This window comes from Anopheles moucheti, chromosome 3, assembly GCF_943734755.1.
Source record: "Anopheles moucheti chromosome 3, idAnoMoucSN_F20_07, whole genome shotgun sequence".
Classification (NCBI taxonomy): Eukaryota; Metazoa; Arthropoda; class Insecta; order Diptera; family Culicidae; genus Anopheles; species Anopheles moucheti.
In genome coordinates this window covers 14,218,248-14,241,594 of record NC_069141.1, presented here as the reverse complement: position 1 = coordinate 14,241,594, position 23,347 = coordinate 14,218,248, and the positions used below count along the sequence as shown (strand labels likewise).

The following is a 23,347-nucleotide window of genomic DNA, read 5'->3' as shown; positions in this document are numbered from 1 at the left end:
CCAGCAGTAATGAACTGTGAAGGAAATTCTCCCGTGGTGGTAGGCCTGCTGTGGTACGGACACACTTACAATTCCGACCACTTTGTGGCACATCCTTTTCGGTGGCGTGGCATGCACAAACAGAAAGGGGGAACCCGAACAAAATGGATTCCTTTCCAGCCATCCTTCCGGCCGGGGAAGAACACTGTTCCGAACGGGTCAGTCGCAGGACGCACGGAACAGTACTAATTGCGTGTCGTAAACAACTTGGCGATTCTCCTTCCCCGATCGCCACCAACCATTCCAACACCCCGGCGCGTATGCTTTCGGCACGTTTTCATAGAGGTCGTCGTGTTTTTATTTTTTTATTGGAATGAGAACTGTACAAAAACTACGGCACCTAAATTGAAAGCCCGATCGGAATGGAGAGATAGCCCCGGCGGGTCGTCGAATCGAATGAAGGATAATTATTTATAATGTGAACCAATGTGTCACTGTCATGTTGCGTTCCGTTGGGTAAGGATCTGTTCTAGTGGAGGGCCTAAAAACCTCCATTTTTAAACCAGGGTTAAAGTGCACCGGGGGTGGCATGACCGTTGGAAAAACGATCTCCATTGCAATGGCACGCTTAGATCGTTCGTTTATCAAGCGGGGTCTATCAAGCTGTGACCGATGTTCACATATGGTGAACTGTGGTGAAATATGTAATAGAGCGATTTGCAGAAGACGTTTATGACATCTTGATGAACTTTAGGTGAGTTTAATTTATCGTTCATTGAGGTACAATTATATGATCGTTTTGTGGATCTTTTAATGGATTGTAGTTATTCTTAATGGCGCTATATATTGTGTTTATGTGCTAAAGGATTTATTAGAATTTGCATTAATGTGGTTGAAGAGGACTCTGACAAATGGTTACTATGATTGTATTGTTGAGCTATTTCAGTGACCGTATTATTTCAGTTTCTATTTTTAATATATTAAGCTGGTCATACAGCTAAACATCTGGTCCTTATCTTCCAATAAAAGTATTCCAAAAACCTCCAATAAATTCTAGACCAAGATCTCCTAGAAATTCTAGTCCCCAAGCAAAAAAGTATAGCGTAGAGATATCAATGGAACTTAATATAGTTATGAGATTGCTGTAAGGATTTGTTTGCATTGCTACGATTCACAGCTAACAAACCAGCTCGACAAATAGGTAGCCTGTTATGAACGCTCATCACATTTAACGAGAGATGTTTTCCGTCTGGCCGTGCTACCGGAAATATTGGTCCACTTATCACCCACCATATCTCAGCGTTTTGGTGCCCTGTTTGTTTGGCACCATGATACGATTTGGTGCAACCCTTCGGAACGGATGTATTGACATCATTACACACCGTGTTGGGGTTCGGGAACGTGGGTGTCGTGCGCCACCGGTGGAAAGGTGATTGATGATTAGGGTAATAATGTTGACATGAATCTAAATGTGCTAGAATTTATTTAACACGCTACCGTATGAACGCTGTTTGAGGATAGTATCATCGAACTTTGAACTAGCGAAAATTAAGTAAAATTGAAGAAAAGCTATCCAAGGACATGGTGATAAATCAATCCCAAAACTGTGTTGGATCGATGATCGCTCAGTCAAGACGTTAAGTCAGTGCTCAACGGCATGATTTGTTTGACCTCGCTGCAGACATCCCGCTGATAATGTGAGTTTGTTTATCACATCCTTCGCCCCCTCCCAAACCGGGAGATGAACCCCGGGTGGACGTGGGAAAATTGTCACATTTTCTCCGGCATCAGCACACCACCACTAATGAAGTTCGTTTCGGGCAGGCAAGCCCTGGCCATGGGACAGTAATTATAAATCACCGGAAAAGTAATCATTCATTTTTACCGGGCTTTTGCCAAGTGCTTTGCGCCAGCTACACATTTGTCCCAACACGCTTATCGCACCAACGTTGGTTCGCTGTTCGGAGCGGGAAATAATTAAACGGTAATGATAATTGGATGTGCTTTTGGGGGTTTACTAAGTTTTTTTTTTCGTGCGTACGTTTGCGATGCAACCGAATCAAAGTGTTGATGTGTGTGCCTCGGGTTTTCCCCACTCGGTTCTGGTACATAACAGCTGCATTTTGGGGCGGTTTAATTTATGCTAATGCTATGGTTATTTTCCCCCAACTTTTTTTTTCGCTGGTTGGAGTTTGGAGCAGCATCGCCCGGTTGTGTCGTCCTCGGGGCGATGCTGTTGCCACGCCGGTGGTCGTACGATGTCATGTTCACACCATCGTACCTTTGAACGACGACGGGGAGGGGGAGAAAAACAGGCCCAACAAAGTGGAAACAAAACGGAACACACTGCCCGCGATCCCGCTGATACTCGACGACAGGCTTCCCGGCTCCGGGCGGTCGATTTTCTCTTGCATCTTTTCCTTTCGGGTGATGATTTCGGCCCGATAAGCGTCACTCATAAAATTCAATTTAAATTTACTAAATCGCACTGGCCAGCATCCAGCACCGGACCCGGACCACACGGTAGCACTCTCCGATGTGTGGCACAGACAAATCCCTTACAGGGACGAATCCCGAACGCGATGGTATCGCCGATCCGATGAGCATGTTGTATGATTTATGGAGGGTTTGCTGTAGCATACCGTTTACATGTTCCATTTCTGGTTTTGCTAAGGTGTTTGAAAAGGGGGAGCACGATTTTCCCACCGGATCCGGTTGTGCTGTAGCTGTAGAAAGGGACAGGCGCAGTGACAACGCGCCAGCATCCACCCAGTGGGTTGAGCTCGCGCGAGTTCTTCTTTGGCGGAGTTGGCGGTCTTGCTGGTGTCTTTATGCTGAGCATAACTCCTCCTTTTTTCTCAAGGAGTTTGAGCTGGAGTTTCGTGCTCGATGTGGAGGTTGAATGAAGTCATTGAAATAAAAGATTTCTTTCACCTGGTGCTATTCTTCGTTGTGGCGATATCGTTGTGCTTCTGTTGTTTCTCATAAAAGTAGCGTCATAATTCGCTAACAAAACTCAAACTGTTGTAAGACATAAGTCAAACAGTTATTTGTTTAGCTAAAAGATAATATTTGACTGGAAACACAGTAAATATATCTAAATCCGTTTAGGTTTCTTGGTAAATATGGTATATTAGCATTGAAGTATTAATAGAAAAAAACATGGAATTAAAGTTGACCTGTTTGGTTTAGCACGCCGAAAATGCTTATCATATTTCGAGTCCATATGCTAAAGTTTAACTAATGTTTGGATTCAGTTCAAGTTGCCCCGTAAATTGTTGAGATAGTCGTCGAAACTTTCTACGATTCTACTGTTTTTTCTAAGGTAGTTTAAATAGTGTAAAGTTGACTGATATGGTGAATGCGTCTTGCTGAAGATGCTTTAAAATTGCACAGTAATAATTTCATTTTGAGCAGGACCCAATTATTTTTGACAAGAGAATGTTCGAAGGATTCCAGACCTTCCACTACATGTTCTAATTCAACTTGAACAAAATCCTAAAAAATGTTACAACTTTGTCACTTGAATTCGAAAACCCTGTAATCTCCACTGGACACAGTAATCGGAGCATAAATTATTCAAATTACGTAACTAAGAGAAAGAAACAGATAAGTTGCCAAGAAGAATGGTCAAAATTAAGAAACTTTAATTAATGCCAAATGATAACTAAACTAGATTATCTTTTCATAATATCGATTCTCTTCTAAATAGAAACCCTTTGTACCATAATAAATATGAAATATTATTCATTTTATCGAATTGTAGATGTAAGAAAGAAGAAAATGCCACAGTTTCTCCACGACTGCACAACATGTTCTGCTCCTCCATGCCATTTGCTGCCTCATTGGCTAACTTTTCTAATGAATTCAGTGTAATTCTGTCTGACAGTCTCGTGTCGCGATGCTGTTCGGACAAAAATCATAGCTTACATTGATGTTGATAAAATCGTAAACCCAGTGCCTTGCCGATTATGGTTTAGCCCATAACAAATGATATACTATCATCGCCCAGCGCCATGGCCCGGGCATTGCCGTGCAATATAATGATCGCGGTGCGGCGGTGCGACCATAAACGTTCAACCCGGTCGATCAGCTGCACGAATCTCACGCCAAAACGCCCGGCTGAAGGTGTTAATAATCTTGTAAAATATGCATAGACGCGAACCATCCCGGCACGATGGCTGTGGCGTTCCGATACCGAACCCACCTTCGGACTCGGTAATGGTCAATCATAAAATAATTTTCACTGTTTTCCGACAAATCTTTGCATTCTTCGTGGTGTGGAGCTACACCGTAGGGGCATGGTAGAACGTTACAAAATATGCATGTAAATACACACACCCGTGCCACATCGGGCATCGGCAAAACGGACGTGTCGATTATTCCATTTTACGACATCGAATCGCGTCAAGGTGAACCAACGCCAAGATAGGGCTGAAGGGTGGTAACTCTAGCCCAGGAGTGACCCTGATCGAATCGTAGATCGATTGCGATCGAATAGAACGGCACATTCTGCATTCCCAGACGAATGTGCGGCGAATGTTGCAAGCTGTACAAGGGTGTGCAATAAAACAGGACGAAGGTAACAACACACTCGCAGTAATGAAACAATAAGTTTGCAATTAAAATTATTGCCACTCTACATTTGCATACAGAAGGTGGTGTTGCAACTCAATTCAAATTAATCGCCCACTTGATGCGGAGCGACAACTAAGCGTCCTATTAAAGATATGTTTTTGCGAGTAGTTAACCTTATGCAATCAAAGCTTCATACTGAGCAGCGTGTACGCTAATTGTAATGGGGTGGTGAAATATATACTACCTGCCTCTTTTGAGCACTCTGTGTAGTGCGTTTCATATCAAAACCAATAAACTACCCGTTAGGGAATAGGGAAGGATCGCGTTGTATTTTTAACGATTCTTTCCTGGACGACGTTTCAAGGAATTGTCCTATCCTGATGGATACCCGTAATGAAAATCGGAATTTTGCTTATCTCCGTGATTGTGAGCACCATTGGAAATACTTCCTAAAGAAGTCTTTGGCCCACCGTCTTTGTGTATCCTTGTCGGAAGCATTGACTTGGTGAACTTCCTCTCCGGGGGGAACCGATTACCGATTGCATTCGACGGGCTATTTTTAGGCATTTGATAACGATTAAAAGCCCTGTTCCGGTATTGGAAGTCGTTTCGTTCCCGAAAGTCGGATCCGATTGGCGTAAATTACAATTGGATCCATGAAATGTTCCTCGTAGAGGTAAATCGGTCGTAAATGGTTTTTTTTTTTCTAGCAAACGATCATACTTTTGGAGGGGTTTTAAAGAAGGGTTTTCCAGAGGTTACTAATTATACTCCGAGCGTAAACCTTAGCTTCTTATCAACTCAATCGAGCGGTTTCCTTCGTGCTTATTGTTTCGGCTTGTTTCAATTTTCCCGACAATAAAGTTCGCTTCGCCCTGTTGCCAATCTCGTAAAACGGAGCGATTTATAACGTCCGGTCGGCAGAGTGAACGGTTCGGTCCGATGATGCATGGTGTTGATTATCCATCGTCGAGGGCTTTTCTTTTTCGGGGACTATAAATTCTTCTACCTGGTGGAACCCCCACCCGTAAACTACTGCTAGAAAATAAGCATTTGATGACGGTGTTTTTCTGTTTTTAGTCGCAGCAGTTCCAGCAACAGAACTCACCTTTTCGGCACGTAATAGCATTAAAGGCGTAGATTTATAATTGAAGCTTATGATTGATGGTTTCACAGCGAAGAAGGAGCCGTCTTACACGGCATCGCAACGACAAATTACTAACACAAATGCGACAAAGTACAATTTATTGGTGCAATTTCGCGGTCGAGTACGATATGGTTGCTACATGCTTATGATTTACATAATGGAGTGCAAACTGCCGATGGGTTCCCGGACACCCCCGAGCACCCGGTTGCGAAGAGGGGTTTTGTTTTTGCCAGTCGCTGATAAGGCGTTGAGAGAGCACAAATTTATGATGGTAATATACTAAATGACCATACGATACGCCGCCGATGCATCGTTCCAAAGCCACAGTCCGGGCGGCAAGGCTGGTGGCGTTTATTACCGAACACTCGATGCATGTAGCAATTTTCTACCCCTTAACTGGTACCCATTACTAAGGATGGTGTTGTTTCTATTACTGCCTTTACAGCAAGTGGCAACGCCGACAGTGGTGAAGAAAATTCTACGCTTCAAGCAGGAAAATCCGGGCATGTTTGCCTGGGAGATCCGGGATCAGCTGCTTTCCCAGCGGATATGTGACCCCAACACGATACCCTCGGTGAGCTCGGTGAACCGGATACTGCGGAACGGCGGCATGTGGACGGACGATATGACTTCGAATGGTAAGTACGGTTACGGTGTCGACTGGCACTTTTGTTGCATCCGGAGGGTGTGAAGTGGCCAATTTGTCGATGGTGATTATCGGGCACGTAAAGGTTACAAAGTTGTTTAACGAACGGCGATGCAGGGAAAACAAAGATACAAATCCAAACAGTCAAGGGCAACCTGAGAGATCTACCTCGATCAACATGTTTTGCTTAAGGTCCTTGCATATCTCTGGATATACTTTAGAATTATATGTTATAGACCTCAGAGATACCTCATTTTCCAAGGTATTTTCAGTTTTCATAACGGCTAACTAAATATGGATTGTTTGGAGTACTTTATCAAACAAAGAGCTTAGGATATTTCAGAATATGAAGGATGTTGCGAATCAATATATCAGAAATTTTTAAACCATGACGTATTTTTCATATATTGAAGATGTAATTGAAGTGTTTAACCACCTGAACTCATGTAAAATCTGTAAAATACACCCTCTACCTCAAACTTAAACTTGGGTTAATTAAATAGTTATAATTGAGGTTTAGTTCATTAAATTAGAAACGATATCTAAGAAGAAGTATGTATAACGTCTATAGTTCCGTCACTTCCCACGCTCTCAAGCAAAGATGAAATCAATTTTTAAGGTCGTCGATAATGATTGATCGCTTACCTAAACCACTTTCGAAAAGATCGTTTTAAAAAATCTCCCTCAAATGGTACGCGGTACCCAGTTGCTCTCATTACAAATTTGTTCAGTCTTAACCGACGCTTGCTGCTGTCACCTTGCAGCGAGTGAAAGCAACTCCCCACTTGATTGATCGTTGACAAGCTGTGCGAAGTCCGCGCAAGCTTCAACACAGCTTTGACAGCTTTACTAATTTGTGGTGCGAAAACCCATCACTTAATTTGCTCATTACGCTCTTATCAGCTACGATCAGTGGGATCGTAATTTTAACAACATTATCACACGACCACGAGACCACCAGTTCAGACCGTTTGCCTGAATATTTGCCACAACCGGCTGCGTGGCGTGTGAGCATGCACTGCAGTACCTTCGGGATGACAAATTTGTTGACATTAAGCGGCCTATTAGCAGTGTATGTTTGTGCGCTGTTTTTTTGTAGTTAATTAAATTTGCATAATTTATCCTGCAGCCCTTGTGTTTTCTTTTGGGGGGAAGGTTCTTAGTGACTGGAAGAAGCTTCCCTGTTAGTCATTTTTCAAAACAGTCCATTAACGCAGACATCATCATCATCAACGCCGGCATGATCATGATGATCATGCGCTTATTTCACTTAAGAAACGTTACTTACGGCACCCGAAAGGTGTCCTTACGCAGCACACGCCATCTCGGGCGTGTGTATGAGAGTAATGGGCGCAGAGGTCCGCAATTGGTGTGTACTTTTGCGTTCACTTACGCCCTGAAGGGGAAAGCGTGCGCGCCTTTCGCACGAGTCCTTTTGCGATGGGTACCGTCGGTCGTGTACGATGCATTACCGTCAGCACGATAATGAGTACGTACGTAAGTGCGGAGAATGTAATCATTCAATGAGTACACTTTTACCACAGTTTTCCCTCCCATTGCGCCAGATGAACTTGCGCACGGAGCTGCGACGAGAGGGAGTTGTGTGTTATTCGTCCTGGAGGGTAATTTCATCCTTTTGCTTTCAAATTGGTAGCGATCGTTCGCAGGATCGTTGGCTGGAGCGTCTTCAGCTGTGCAGACACAGCCGAGTGCGCGATCACTGCTGGATGCAATTTGATAATTGCACCGCGATATGAACCGGTAATGAGAGGCCTCTTGACAGACAATCAGTCAGTCGGTCAGTCTGATCACGGGCGCAGGGCGGTCGGTGTACAACGCGTTACGTCCCGGCCGTGTTGCGATTGTAGATTGCGCACTTTATTAGGTCACTTAATCACTACTCGGAAGCAATACAACCCGTCCCCGGTCGGTGTTCCCGAGAGGCAACGAAACGAACACAGAACAACGTTTTCGGAAGTAAGCTTCCTAATTGAGCCCTACCGATCGCACCGTTTGACCGTTGTTTGGTTTGCGAAGGGAGCGTTTGAGGCGTGTTTCTTCACTTTACACTCTTTCTTGTGTGGATTGTCTTACACCGTTTGGCACTGGAAACGAACGCCGAAAGGAAAGCACGGCAAATAAACAGCTGTGGATGGCGCGTTGGAGCTTCTCCGTCCGGCGAGGCGCATTCAAGTGCGCGAGAGTGCGAAAAGAAGGCGCAGAATCGGGTGTGCGCACACAGATATCCTTTCATCATGATTTTTATGTAAATTCCAGCCACATCATGCGTCTCAAGGTGCCAGACGGAATGAATGGGCGGCTGTACCGGTAACCTGTCGTTAGGCAAAGGTGTGGATATGGTGCGCTTTGAGGTGTTGCTTCCGAGACAATTTTCGCTGCTATGGAAGGATTTTTGTTTTTCTGCATGGGGAGTGTGTTTAGATTTTGAGAAAATCAAAATTATATACCAGGAAAGATTAGGGATCAAACGCCACCGGGTTGTAAGGTGTTTAGGGAAGGGATGAATAAAATATTTCAAGGACGAACTGGGATTCGTTTTCATGGTGGACAAAACAGGTTGTTACACCTAAATATTTTTGTTTAAAGCGTTTCGTTTATCCAAGGGATTTAGTTTTTTCAGTTGATTTTCAAAAATTTTCATTTTTGTCAATAAAAAATATCAAAAAAGTCCGTATGTTATGGTAAAGGTATGTAGCGAAAAAAATGTTTTAAAATTTAAGTCCTAAGATTCTTGTTAAGGTAGAGCAAATAGTGAAAAGGTTATTAGTGACACAAATTATTTAAATTGTTAGTTAATTTTTAAATGATCGCTTTGGTCATCAAAAATATTTTTATTTACTAAAACTTAAAACTAAACTTAACCGAGTGGGTTTCCCACTAGACCTGCATTGCTTGAATGCCTAACTAGAACTGTGTCGTCTGAACGCTCAACTAGAACTGTGTCGTCTTTGTTTCATTTCGCGTGAATGACGGTTGATCGTGGGAACGGATGTTTATGTTGAAAGCGCGTTGTCAGCTCTCTTGGTGTCAACGAGATTATGCTCTTTGTTCGATCTATCGTCTAGCCAAGGGAAGTTGTTTACGCTACGGCGAAATCTGCTCACGAAACGCGATCTGTCTATGATTTGTCTGTCTGTCATGGCTGTAGGAATATCCGTTACGCTAACTTTTATGCTGAACATGCGTTATGCTGACTGTTGCGTGGAATATGCGTTGTGCTAACCGTTGTGCTAACGTGTTCTTGTTGTATTTCAAGTTTTTTTTGGGAGGATTCTTTAGAGATTGTTCCTCAGTAAAGTAAAAGAAGCCTTTGAGGCACTTTTTATTTTTTTTCCGTTAGCTCTATCGGAAGCCATGGAGTGTTTCTGAGGCTTGTGCAAAAAATAGAGAAGTTTACACTTTGACTTCCCTGATCAGATATTTGCATTAGTGATCTAAGTGGGCTATGGGCAACTTTAAGTTGAATTATAGAATATTATGAGGAGTATGTTTTGGAGTTCTTATTGAAGTTCTTAGCTCGTATTTTATGCATTTCTCTAGTACTGAGACTAAATGAATAGAGTTTATAAATCTTGTTTAATAACAATCATTTTTTCTGATATCTTTTCTTGCAGAACAAATGCTCCGCGAGTCTTCCCACTCGTCCGCCGCCTATATGCAGTCCAAAGCGATGTCATCTCACCCTCTGTACAGTCAAACGCTCGAGCAACATCAAGCCCTGCTCAACCAGTACCGGTACAGTATGGCCGGAGTTTCCCCGGACCACACCCCAAAACACCCCAACATGCCCCACCACCACTCTCCGTACGGTTCGCCCCCGGGGGCACCGGCACCAATGGTGCAAAGAACGGCGGCTGTCAACATCATTCAGCACGAAAGTCTCCCACCGACCGGAAACACCAAATCCACCGAACACCATCACCAGCAATCGTCACCCCATCAAACGCAACCCCTAGCGGCGGGACATCCACACCATCACCATCTCGGTAAATCGATGCCCTCCGTCAGCATGCCCGACCTTAGCTCTCCGAAAGGGGCCGACTCCAAGAGTGAACCTTCGTCCTCCACCCGCTCCACACCGACCAGCGGCACACCGGTGTCATCGATTGCGCCCGCCACCGCTCAGATGCCATACCTGCCGAAACACTGGATCTGGAACACGAGCCTGTTCTACGCGGCGAACCGTGGCGTGGGACAGCACGCATCGAGCGCAGATCCGTCCAGTGCTACATCGGCAGCAGCGGCGGCGGCTGCAGCAGCCGCAGCAGCAGCCGCAGCCGCCTTTCCCCATGGATACTTCACGTACGGCAATCCTTTCGGGGGCGGTGCCGCATTCCAGGGTCAAATTGATCCAAGCTTGCGTAGTGACACGACTGCTTCGAATGCCTCGTCCTCGCCGGTACAAATCACCGACGTTAACAGTGATGACTCTTCGGACAATCACGACGATCTGAGGGTGAGTTGATCTTCCTTTCCAGTAGGTTAAAAACTCGCCAACTCCATTCTAAGCATGTCTTCCCATTTTACCCATATTGCAGACGTCCATCTCGAAGAAACGCAATCCGTACTCCATCGAGGAGCTGCTGAAGAAGCCCGAAAGCAAAAAACAGAAGATCGACGATCGAGTTACCATCACCTGCGTTTCGGATGCTTCCGGCAAGGTACAGACGGATTCGCTGCTCGATGACAAATACCACTACCACTGCTCACCGTCGGTGTCACCGTCCAAGTCGTGTCCGTCACCTTCTGCCACGCCGGTCACTGCGGTGCGCTGTAAATCGTCCTCCGACTACCGTTCGTCCTCATCGCCACAGTCAGTCGGGGAGGACTCGGAAGGCTGCAGTATCGTTTCGGCGGTGGTACGCTCCAAGCTCACCGATACCAATAGTGAGAATAGCATCAACATTGAAATTTGTGATTAACTCCTGTTCGAAGGGAGTAGAACCACGTGGCTCTGTTAAGTGTAAAAAGGTTGGAGAAAATGATGCATATTGTAAATACCACAAGCTAGGGAGACAAAACAACACCAGTGAAGTTTTGCGCACCAACAACGGAAAAAAAGTTTACTTTTGCTCTTCCACAGAAAGGAATCGATACTTACTTCAGATTCCAGAGAGTTAGTAAAGATCCGTTGCTTGGTAGCAATAGTAGGAAGTATTTGTTAGAACGACGTGAAGATAAATGCAATTGTTTGTAGTGTAAGTTAATTTATTAACCATCGATTAGGTATTGATTGTTTTTTAGGGTTTAGTTATCTGTAAGATAAGCAGACACGTGCACACACATACACGTACACTTCATTTACACACTTACACCCGTCGAAAGCTGTATAATTATTGTACTGTTTAGCAAAGCAATAAACTGATTGTGTCTCTAAGTGAAAAAGTTGAACTTATTTTTGGTACTTCGATTGGCGTGTTGATGACAATTGGCTTTTTCGTTCTGTGTTGGTTACTTCTTAGTTGTTTTGAGTCTTATTTAGAGTTTTAAATGTGTATATAAAAGAGCAAATTTGAAACTAGTAGACATGTTGAATACTAGACAGGTCGAAAACACAACTCGTAAGGCTGAAGTGACCCACGATATCAGTTAGGACCAATCTATCAAGCAAACAGCGATTGCTTCAAATTTAACCTTAATTAACTACGAATTCACGCATTTGGCCAGAAACATGTTATAAAGACTGATATAAAGCCTGAGAAGAAATCTCAACGTTTCTTCATTTAAACCGTCTCTTGAGTTAAAAAAAATGTGACATAATAGATTTGGATAATTAACCACCTCAAGATGGACACACGATTTTTAAACAAATACAATAGAAATTCGTAGAGAAGTACTTAAATTACGTAAAATTGAGTAAGAAAATACATAAATTTTAACTTTTTCTTTTACGATTCCCACGGATAATCGGGTTTCAATGCAAACGGAAAAATTTGGCTGCGTACTGAACTGCACGTCGGACGCAGCCGTTGCACGCAGCCATCGTGCTTTGTATGCAAGGTGAAAAATGGTAGCACACAAGGTTGCAACCAATACACACAACCAATGTTTTTCCTCCGAAAAAACAATGAAATTTTAACTTATCACTTGAATTTTTAAATTGTTAGATTACCTAACTGCTATTAAATGAGGTTTCTGTACATAAAGAGAGATGTGCATGCCAAAACATACGCTTAGTTTGACCATTTGCGTAATATAATCAATAAAGAAAACGAATGAAGTGAACAATTTAGTTATAGACAGAAGAGTGATTGGTAACGTTCCCAGTCTCTATGTCGCTTGCTTATATATGATGATGTAATTACGATTACCTTCACTGATCAATATGTTCATAAGAATTCGGCTGATCGAAAGAACCGTGGCTGACACATAAACTGAGCGAACAGTTTACACCATAATCTCCACCAAAAGCAGATCATGAAGAGAAGGACAAAGACCGCACATTTCTTTCCATTACACTAAAGAAAATCAACACGCTGGTTATTATTATTTTAAAATACGTATAATTTAAAACTGTCAACAAGTAAGGATCCCTCGATACATTTCGCTTAACAAAACCACATCTAGAATGGAAGGTTGCATAACGCGGCTGTGTCCTTAACTGTTGCCCAACCGTTGCGTGTACTACACCCGCGATAGCAGTGGACTGAGCAGCTTCTTATATCACTAATATCCAGCAAACGTGCAAACGAAGACTTCACAATGGCACGATTTCGTAATAGTATACGTGTCTATCGTTGTTTACGTTTCTATGGAGTGGAGTTCGCAAAAGTTGCCAAAAACTGCCTAGGAATGGACGTTAAGTTATTGCTTTCGTTGTGTTTTTGACTCTCTTTCTCGATCTATTGCTTTCGTTGTTCGTCTGCCTCAGTCTCTGCGATGGAGGCAACATCTCGCTGGGCACAGCCACGCTATTCAGCCTTCTGTTTGTTTGTGTGGTGGAATTGTTGAAGCGTGCCTGGCATTCGACATGTTTTTGTTTTACACTTTACAATTAAAACCCCTTCACTTATACGAGCATCGGTCTAAAACTGAGCTCTATTCCATATTCGATCAACCTAACAAACACCCCATGCTAGTCACTGATTCTAGAGCTCTATGTACATTGTTTTGTTTCCCAAAAGGATACGCAACATTAAGAACTGTTTATTCGATCGATTCCCAGTTGCGCCCAATACGAATTGGATGCGCTTTTATATATGTACAATCGAAGATACTCTTTGCCCCTAAATACAATCGAAACTACCTCAAGGTAATAACACTAATAGTACGCAGCCATATGTTTTTCTTGCTTTGCTCCGTTTCTTGCTATTGCTACAGCTGGCAAAAGAGGAGTTACACAGTGAGGGAGGACTACTTATGCCTCGAAGTAAAACGTAAAAAAGTACACTAAGCGGAACGTACGGCGATGATGGATGGATGGGCTCTTCAGCAGAAGCCATCCCTGTCCATCATCACCCTGTTTTAAGTAGCATTCGCATGCAGGCAAGCACGTGGGGTGGGACAAACGGTTGGGACCCGCTAGTGGCAGATAAGTATTGTTAAATGTTAGCGCTTCCCGGTCTAACTCTTCCCCATCCCATTTTGTAAAACATTGCAGAATTTTGGTCCACTTTGCGCTAAAAGGAAATCTATTCATTGCATTTCAATAGTTACTAGTGATTGGTTTTTGTAGTTCAACTGCTGATCAAGTGCCCGTACACACCGACGAATGTCTCTTTGCTCTCATCCTACCCGACCAACACCATCGATCGAGAGCTCACGAGAGCTTATACGATTAAAAAAAAAACGAAGTTTGTAAAAGTACAAAATTTAAAAGTAGTATCACAGGTATTCCAATGAAATAAAATCATCTCTTCATCGGGGGCATCATCGAGCACGGCATATGATCGTTTTGTCTATATCGCTTCCCTTGCGGCTTACGTTGCCGCATCTCGCATTTCCAGATGTCCGAGAGTTTGTTTGTGATTCACATGGCAGCAAACGGTTTGACGGATTGGTGTTGTGTTGTGTTGTAAGCACTATTGTTCCACTCCTTCACTTCGTACGTTTTGGACCACACTCAGCGATTGCTGCACTCGTATTGTACTACGTTCGTATCGGTTTTATATGTCTAACTATGTACGTGTATCTCTTGCCTTTCTGCCTGATGGGCTTAAGTACCGTCTTACGCAGTATTTACCTAACTCGTTGCTTACTGTTATGCTTATACACCGTAATAGCTATATGATATTTGTCAGTATCTCTTTATGTACATCCCGCCTAGAACGTTCCCTAAATGCAACGCGTATCAGCTCAGATCTGATACACGTTTGGATACGATTTCCACTTCTCCCACCCTAAAGGCACATGCGGTCGCTAGTTTCTACGGCTAAACACCTATTTAAAAAAAAACCTATAAAACTTTACACATAAAACAATCCACCAACTCGCCTCCGGCAGACTTTCGCGGACTTCGTTGTACGGGCTAAAACGGCATTGGAGGCATTCTTCAGTCCTGTGGCAAGTTAGCGTTGCATTCTGGCAGGCCAGAATTAAACAGTCGTTTCGTTGCGATGCAACGGAATCAGCTCGCGTTGCAGATCGTTGTAGTATTCGTGCTCGGAGGAGGTCGCTTCCGTTTCCGTCGGTGACAGTGGAATGCCGATCGTTTGCGTCGGTGGTAATGATTGCTGCTGGTGCAGACCCGCACCCGCCGTTTGCATCTGGATGATGGAGTCGGACGGTTTCAGGCCGACACTGCTGCTAGCGTTACTGAGGGAAGGTGTATGGCTGACGGACGGGTTGGGCCCGTTGGAGGAGGAAGAGTGGTGCGACGATTGGGACAGTTGCTGTTGATGGTGGTGCTGCAACTGTTGCTGCTGTTGTTGCTGCTGCTGCTGTTGCTGCAGCTGCTGTTGGTACTGATGTTGAAGTACCTGCAGCGGTTGCTGTATGGGTTGCGGTTGAATCTGGGAGTGTTGGGTGGTGGTTTGTATTGGCAACCCGTGCGGAGAGTTTGGTGGTGGCGTATGGGGTCCCATGGAACCGTGGGCAATTCCAGCAATGGCTGGCGTCGAACCCATCAAGTACTCCGGGTTGTCAACGCTCGCCGGCACACCGATCAGATCCATGTAGCCCGGCGTGGACTGGTTTTGGCTTTGGCAAGTTGGCATCAGGTAATCATCTTCGTCCAGCGGCAGGTTCAGTCGGATGCCACCGACACCGACCTCCTTACCGTTGCCGTCCGTTTCGTCGTCCGGCTTGAGCGGATCCTTGCAGTAACGCAGTGACTTTGGTACCTCATCGGACGGATCAACCGCCGACGGTCCCGGTAACATGATCGAGGGTCTCGTTTTCGGCTGCAGGTACTCGTCCGTCTCCGCAATCGTGCTGGGCACATCGACGGTTGAGGCAGCGGCCGCAGCCGCAGCCATCGCGACCGGCGCCAGCGTACGTATCAGATCCTTCTCGTCCTGGTTGGTGTACGAGGGCAGTCGCATAAACTTATCACCCGGGATCATGAGATACCGGCCCGGATCGCGTGCCTTATCGGCGAACGTTTCGGCCAGCTGCTTGAACGTGGGTCTCGCATCAGCATCAAGCACCCAGCAGGAAAGCAGAATACAGTACACGTCCAGCGAGCAAATGTCGGGCTGCGGCAGTTTGTGTCCAATTTCGATCAGCTCCGGGACGTCCTTGGCGGGCACATTCTCGTACGGCCGGGCACCGTACGTGAGCAGCTCCCAAATCGTTACACCAAACGCCCACACGTCGCTCTTGCTCGTGAACACACGATGCCGGATGCATTCGAGGGCCAGCCACTTGATAGGCATCTTACCGCCAGCCGCTCGGTACTCATCGGAATCGAAGTCCAACAGCTTCGCCAGACCGAAATCGGTAATTTTGACACACGACGGAGTTTGAACCAGTACGTTACGAGCGGCAAGATCACGATGCACCAGACGGCGCTCCTCCAGATAGGCCATACCGCGAGCGATCTGTGTGGACCAGTTGAGCAGAGCCTTGGAACCAATCTTGTCCTTGTTGTTGCGCACGTAGTCCAGCAAACAACCGAGTGGCATCAGCTGCGTGATCAGCATCATTTGTGAGGTCATACAGACTGCCAACAGCTTCAGCAAGTTCGGATGCTCCACTGACGCCATGATGTAGGCTTCCTCCAGGAACTCCTTGCTCGACTCCGAACCGGACATCTCCATCAGTACCTTTATCGCGACCGGAATCTTCACACTCTCGCCCTCCGGCATCCAGACACCCTTGAACACCCGTCCGAATGCTCCCATACCCAGTACACCTCCGCGTCGAATCTCAGCCTCTTTAATGATGCGCAATTTCGTCAGGTTTGGACCAACGTTGGACGGACGCAGTGGTTCCGAATCTTCACATCCAGCCAGCGCCATCGTCATCTTGACGGCATCCTTCTTGTTCTTGTGACGGCTAAACAGGACGAATACTATTCCGAACACTATGCATACAAGCACCAGCACCACCACACTGCCCATCACAATCTTAACCTGCGTCTGTGGCTCAATTCGTAGCCCACTCTGCAGTGAGTCCGCCGAGCAGTACGGGCCAAGTTTACCCGCTTCCTGTGGGAAGCGTTTGTAAGGATGCGATGCCGGGCAGTTCGAGACGCAGGTAAACGCGGTCGAGTTATCGTACGGGTCACCTTCGAAGAGTTTCAGATTGCGACACTCGTCGCAGTGATCGGCACCGAGTCCGTGGCAGCCGCGACATTCCTGATGGCAGGGCACACAGACGCGCGTTTCCTCGTTCGCGTGGTAATCCTGTGGACATTCGTCTTCACACTGTTCACCCTTCTTGTAGCCGGTACATTCCTGGCAGAACTGTTCGTGGAACCCGTACCCGGTGCATTTCTTGCAGCGTGGATGACACTTGCGACACACGGCCTTGCCGGACAGCTGCTTTAGTGGGCCTTCCTCCTGCAGTACGGAATCGCTGTAGTACCCATCTGCGCAGAAGAAAGAAAGAATTCGTTAGCTCTACTCCACTTCGAATGTGAACAACGAGAACCTCTGGCGGGAGCCTATTTACCTGGACAAGATTCATCCTTCATCAAGCACCGTTCGATTGTCGCATCGCTACCAATAATTGCCTTTTCGCACGAGATGCAACCGTCAGGAGCGATCGTGTCTCGAGGACCTCGGCAGCCAACGCACGTTTTGTGACAGTTGATACACGTGCCGTTCATTGCATGCTTCATGATTGGACATTCCGACACGCAGAACCGACCGTCCTTCACATTCACACAGGAACCGCAGTTATCCGCATTTGGACCATGGCAGAAGTCTTTACATTCTGCATGACAATCACCGCAAGTTTTTGAGTCCACTTGGTACAACCTGTAGGGTACAATAGTTTCGTTAAGAACATTCGTTGTATTAGAGCACAACAGTGCTATTTCTTCAACCTACCTAGACAAACTCTTGCAGCTATCCAGACATCTTTCTTTGTACTTGACATTCTTGCACTCCAAACACTGTTCCGGTCCTTTGCCCCAACATCCAGTCCTGAAGCACTGCTCCGAACATTGCATTCCATCCGCATCTGTAAGTGTAAGCGTAGAATCGTTACATCTCTGCCTCTCACTCAAAGTCTCGACGTGAGAGTTTCCTCAATACTTACGACACTCAGTAGCATTACGATTCTTCTGAACCATCACCTCATGCTCGGAACTCTTCTTGATTTCGCTCCAATCAATTTCCTCCGCGAAACACAGATCACTATTTTCCAGTATCACAATCGCGCCCGCATTGACGCGCTTGAGTGACTTCATTTCCAGCGATTTCAGTGATGTCTACAGTAGAAAATTAATAAGAACGGATTAAGCATACTTGCATCCTGCTTTTTCTCATCCTGCACACCAACTTACCTTCACAATGTACACCGAGGCGAACAGATTCTCCTTCAGCTGACGTCCACCGACCACCTCCAGGTTGCGGAAATAGTTCAATGTGGTAAAGTTCTCGTGATGTGCCTGCACGTTGATAAAACCCGTAATCTCCTTCACAGTCGAGAAAACCTCCAATCGCTCCGGGTCCATCTTGATGTAGCGTGGCCCGAACGAGAAGTTTGCGTACACGTGCTGGAAACCATTGAACGATTGGTCGAGAATCTCCAGCGATCCTTCGATGATGGTACAGTCTTTGTAGTTGCCAATGTTGTCCGAATGCACCGTACCCTCGCCCAGACAGGTCTTCGGACATACGCCCTTACACGGTACACACTCGCTGTTGTGGGGCATTTTACCCTTCGGACACTTTCTCACACAGGCTCCGTTGTCTTTAAGCAGATGCTCCGGACACTTTCTCACACAGGTCGCACCGTAAGCGTATTTGCCATCGGGATTCGGTTCCCAGAGGTAATTCGTTGGATTATATCTGTAGGGACATGGAAAGATCGGCGAGACCGTGTTATTGTCTATCAATTAATGAAGTTATGAAGATCGCAATACTTACATCTGCATCGGTGGACACTCCTGCTTGCAGACACCGTCGTCGTAGAAGTTCTTACACGCTAGACAGTCTTGCTGGGTCGGACCGGTACATCCGCCGGCACAGAACAGATGGCAACATTCGCGAGGCTTCGGACCGAAGCATCTACCCTGGGAGCACTGGGGCGAACAGTTGAGCTTGCTAAACCGTTGACAGTTGTGAACTCCCTCGCCCCAGCAGCCCGCCTCACACGACTGATGGCAGGGTGCACATTCGCGCTCGGGTGACGAGAAGTTGAACGTGTAATGCATGTTGGCATCCGGTGCGGACAGAATTTCATCCCAGTTGATCGAGCGCATGTGGCACAGGTTGTAGTTGTTGAAGAACCCAACCGATCCACCGAGGATGTCGCGCAGCGCGGGCAACTCCAGCGTGTTCATGTGCGAAAACGATACGAACAGTCCGTACGCTTCTTCCCACTTGTTCAGCTTGAACGTCGTGCGGCCGCGGATGATCTGGAGCCGCGGCAGGATCACCTGCGGCAGATCGATATGACTGAGCAGCACGTAACCCGTCACCTCGCGGATGTGCTGGAGGAAGTTGAGGTCGGTGATGTTCTGTATCCAGGTGATCTCCAGATTGCCATCCACGTACGTACAGTTGGTGTAGCGATCGCGCAAATTTTTGAAGTGATATTCGCGATTCGCCGGCACTGACATCCGCCCATTGGTACCGATGCATACTGGTGGAGGGGAAAACAATAAGTGGAGAAAAAAAACAAGATTGTTAGTAAACCGAATGCGGACCAACTTCTAATCAATATTTATGACACAGTTGAGGGCAGCACGTGCCACACTGTTCGCCCGTGTGTGTCCGAGCCATCCATCGCAAACATTATTGATTCTTATCACTGACAGATGTATCGATGGTCGGACGAGAGAAACTTCAATTAGAAACGGCTCCAATGGGACTATCTAATCTCGCAGCAGCGGGCAAAGCTGTGGCAGCTGAAGAAACAGCTGCAACTATTCCGCACAATTCGCTAACTGACAGATCCATCTCGAGCCCGGTCGGTGGCATATTAAACCCAGTGTCTTTTTTTTTTGTTGTGGCGCACAATTTAATGTTCGCCGATGTTTTATTTATCACTCTGGTGGATGACGCGCCACGATCGAATCGCCGTTTCGTGTTGCAACTTCCTGACCAGCTGGCGCAGTGTCATAAGCCACGGTGGCAACACATCGCTAGATGACACCGTTGACACTAGCCCCGTCGCCCGCGTGAAGGTCCAGAGGACGACCTTTTTCGCGGCTGGACAGTTGGGGCCACTTTCCGTACGCCGCACACGTTCGTTATATGAATAAATAATGAACCGCAACCGGTGGCGCAGACTTAGACACGCCGTTTTATTGACCTTTTTTTTTTATTTCGCTTCTTTGCTGCCCCGAAACGTTCTCGGACGCTTGCTCACGTACGTGGCGTTCGAGCAGGATTCCTGCCCGTTCTGTTTTTTATGGCGCGGAGGCCTTTGCACTCTTGCGCGTTTGGTATAGTTTTCTTCTTTAAAATATTTGCAGCTCCGGTCCGGCCGTACCATGTCTAACCGGCCACGGCGACCAAACGTTGTCGCGCATATGAAGGAAAGGAGAAATAGACCACGATTCCACGAGCAGACACACAGCGCGTTAACCCTGCCCAAGTGTCGGGCCAACCAGGGAGGAAGACCTCCGTGACACTGTTTGCACGTTCCCGGGGTCCAATCTTCGGCGACATGAGTTACACACCGCCCGTGTTGTTCTGCGACGACAAAAGCGATAAAATAGGAAGGTTCCACCCTTCCATAAATGTTTGCCCTGTACGTGGCTCACACTAACCTACCCCATCCTTCCTGCCACAAAAGCCCGCACTCCCTCGGCATGGCGTATCGGGGATAGAATTCTTTTCTTCCCATTCGCTTCACGCTTTTCGCTTCGTGGCATCTTGTATATCTCGGTATGATGTGATGGTAGGTATGGAACGTACATTCATCACCAGTTTATAGCCCGATGCCAAAGCTGAAGTCGACGTTGTCCACGCGTACGAGCTGATTTAGTTTGAACCCTTTTCGGTGCTGGGAGTGTTGGGAATGGTCCGCTTGAAACATTCTCCACAGCTCTCTCTCTCTCTCTCTCTCTCTCGCTGTTGCTGTTTGATTGCATTGGAACCACTCCTCGGTTTGTGTACCGTGAGCGAAGACAATCTACCCGTTCCATGGCGCATGTTGAAATTGTTTGACCAACTGTTAAAAGTCGAGCACAGCGTCTCAGCGGTGAACTCAACGACGGACCCGCAACACAACGACTGTCGACGGGCGCAATAGCATATTTATAGACATGAGCGGCTTAATACCCCATAGGTCCAGGATAGCATTTCCCTAGCATATGGGAAAGCTCCCATATGACCGAGTTTTGAACACACACACACACACGATAGCCATTCAGAAAGCTTAAGTAATAAAATGTTAACCACCACCAACTGCAAACTTTTCTTCAGGCAAAAAATAAAAATACTCTACCGGAGACTTCAACGCCCACCGCACGGGAAACCTTCCACCGGGTTTGCCTGTGCCTATTTTTTTTTCAGGGTGGGCGATGGCCAAAAGATGTTCGGCAGCGTAAATTTACGTTGCTTTTTTTCGTTTTCGTTTTGAAATTAAAATTAATCCACACACTCTCGCTTTTTTTTTCTCTCACTTCATCTTGTTGCCGGACACGCGGAAGGAACGACGAAGTCGTTCCTCATTGTCGTTTTGATGTGTATGGCCATTTTTGGGCGTTTTTAAAAGCTTTTCAATACCAATCTATCTTTGTTTAGGACCATTCATCTCGATTCCATTCCAACCCTCCCGTACCCCGGGACGGGGGTCCCCCCAGAGCGAGTTGATCTGTTGTTTGCTTCTCCGCTTCGAAATCGATACAGTAACGAACCACGGCAAAGGATTCGGCACGGACAAACACCGAGCAGGGGGACAATGGGTCCCCGATTACCCGCTAATCGGATTAGTAGTAAATTTATTGTTGGTTAATTTAAAGTGCTTCAACCCGTCCGGTCTGGTCGGTGAAAAAAGGTAAGCTTTCTGCGCGGAACGGTCCATAATCAGCGGAAAGAAACATGCATTTTGGTGGTGGCGATAAAATTGATTTAATGCAACTGTGCAGCCGTTTAGGAGGCTGTTAAAGAAAAAACATCTACAACTAACCCGCGCGTTGGCAGGTTGCCGTCGGTCATAAACAATCATGTGATCGTATTGTCCACCTCTCGTTTCCGATGTATGTGGAGAATTATTGTAATAGTCGAATGGAACGAAGTGTTATGGTAATGTAATGGCGTTTGAAACCGAATCTTCCCGGTTCCCCCAAAATCGTTTTGTTTGGTAAAAATTATGAGCAGCGCGAGCGTTAATGATGCTAGCGGGATGGAATAACACGGAAAGTGTTGGGTATTACGGTCGACCACCCATGTTATCCGCGCCGGGCAAAACCACGAGCACATGATGAGTGCAAAACGGGGTGGATCTGGTTGGAAATTGTCGGATTTTCTCCCCGTTTGCCCAAAGTCTCACGATATTTACGCGAGGAAAAGTATCTCATGAACCCATCGGTAATGGAAGGGTGAGAAAATTCGCATGATCACCGCCGTACTTTCTCCGGCAACAAGTGTGCATAAGCCGTCCGAAAATCTACCACACCGCTCTCGTGACTCACACGTCTCGATTGCAAAAGGCGCGAGAGCGCACCGGGAACAATGCAACAACAGCATCTTGGCTGAAACGCCTGAAAGCCGTGACAAGAACCACCGTACCGTGGGCCAGCTCGTGCCGCGCGATCACGACCGCGATCGCGCGCCTGGTTCCGTGCTGATGTTGAATTTGAATACATTTTCGAGCGTCTTCGGGAATGTTGGGTTTTCGTTTCGCTGCGCCATCGCTTCTCGCTCACTGCCCAAGAACGATCGTTTCGGGGTGGTCCACGATCGATCGATTGTAACCGTAAAACGGTTACATTGTTGATATTGTTGTAAAGCAACCTCCTTATTTTTTAACTGATTGAAGCGACCATCATCGCGAGCACGGGGAAAGACATTTGTGTGTCGCGGCTCGTGTAGGATTGACTGTGAATAGGGGTTTCGATTGATATTTTATGTACGTATTCCGTTTTTTTTTAAACAGCTCTTTCTGTTGAGAAAATACACATCAAATGAGTTTCAACGATTGTTGTCAATCAACCGAGCCGAGCCAAGTGGAAGTAGGTAAAAGCACGCTGTGATTTATACTAGCACAGGAATGTAACATGCGAACGGGGATTGGAAAATGGAGGCAAAATCAAAGCCAACGTACTCATCACACATACCTCAATCGGCTTGTCAACTCTCGGACGATCAACAATTAACGATACGGCGAAGTCGTTCATTGATTATCGGTGGGAGGGAGAAGAAAAAAAAAAAAGCGAACGTTAAGGGCCCTCCGCTATTTATGCCGCGGTG

At 46.2% G+C, this 23,347-nt stretch overlaps 2 protein-coding genes across 3 annotated transcripts in view; one reads left to right on the top strand and one right to left on the bottom strand.

Moving 5' to 3' along the window:
- The window catches only part of LOC128300469 (paired box pox-neuro protein), a 28,247-nt gene extending 16,954 nt beyond the window's left edge, over positions 1 to 11,293 (top strand). Inside the window, exons 5-7 of the mRNA XM_053036534.1 lie at positions 6,150 to 6,342; positions 9,986 to 10,827; positions 10,910 to 11,293. Of these exons, the coding sequence (XP_052892494.1) occupies positions 6,150 to 6,342; positions 9,986 to 10,827; positions 10,910 to 11,293 (1,419 nt within the window). The remainder of the gene's footprint in view (positions 1 to 6,149; positions 6,343 to 9,985; positions 10,828 to 10,909) is intronic.
- A 1,568-nt stretch (positions 11,294 to 12,861) lies between these two features.
- The window catches only part of LOC128305654 (epidermal growth factor receptor), a 92,089-nt gene continuing 81,603 nt past the window's right edge, over positions 12,862 to 23,347 (bottom strand). For both annotated transcript variants that reach the window (XM_053043221.1, XM_053043220.1), the window contains exons 2-7: positions 18,851 to 19,568; positions 18,265 to 18,772; positions 18,018 to 18,189; positions 17,807 to 17,939; positions 17,427 to 17,734; positions 12,862 to 17,343 (exon numbers count right to left, since the gene is read on the bottom strand). In XM_053043221.1, coding sequence (XP_052899181.1) covers positions 14,906 to 17,343; positions 17,427 to 17,734; positions 17,807 to 17,939; positions 18,018 to 18,189; positions 18,265 to 18,772; positions 18,851 to 19,568 — 4,277 coding nt within the window. In that variant the 3' untranslated portion in view covers positions 12,862 to 14,905. The remainder of the gene's footprint in view (positions 17,344 to 17,426; positions 17,735 to 17,806; positions 17,940 to 18,017; positions 18,190 to 18,264; positions 18,773 to 18,850; positions 19,569 to 23,347) is intronic.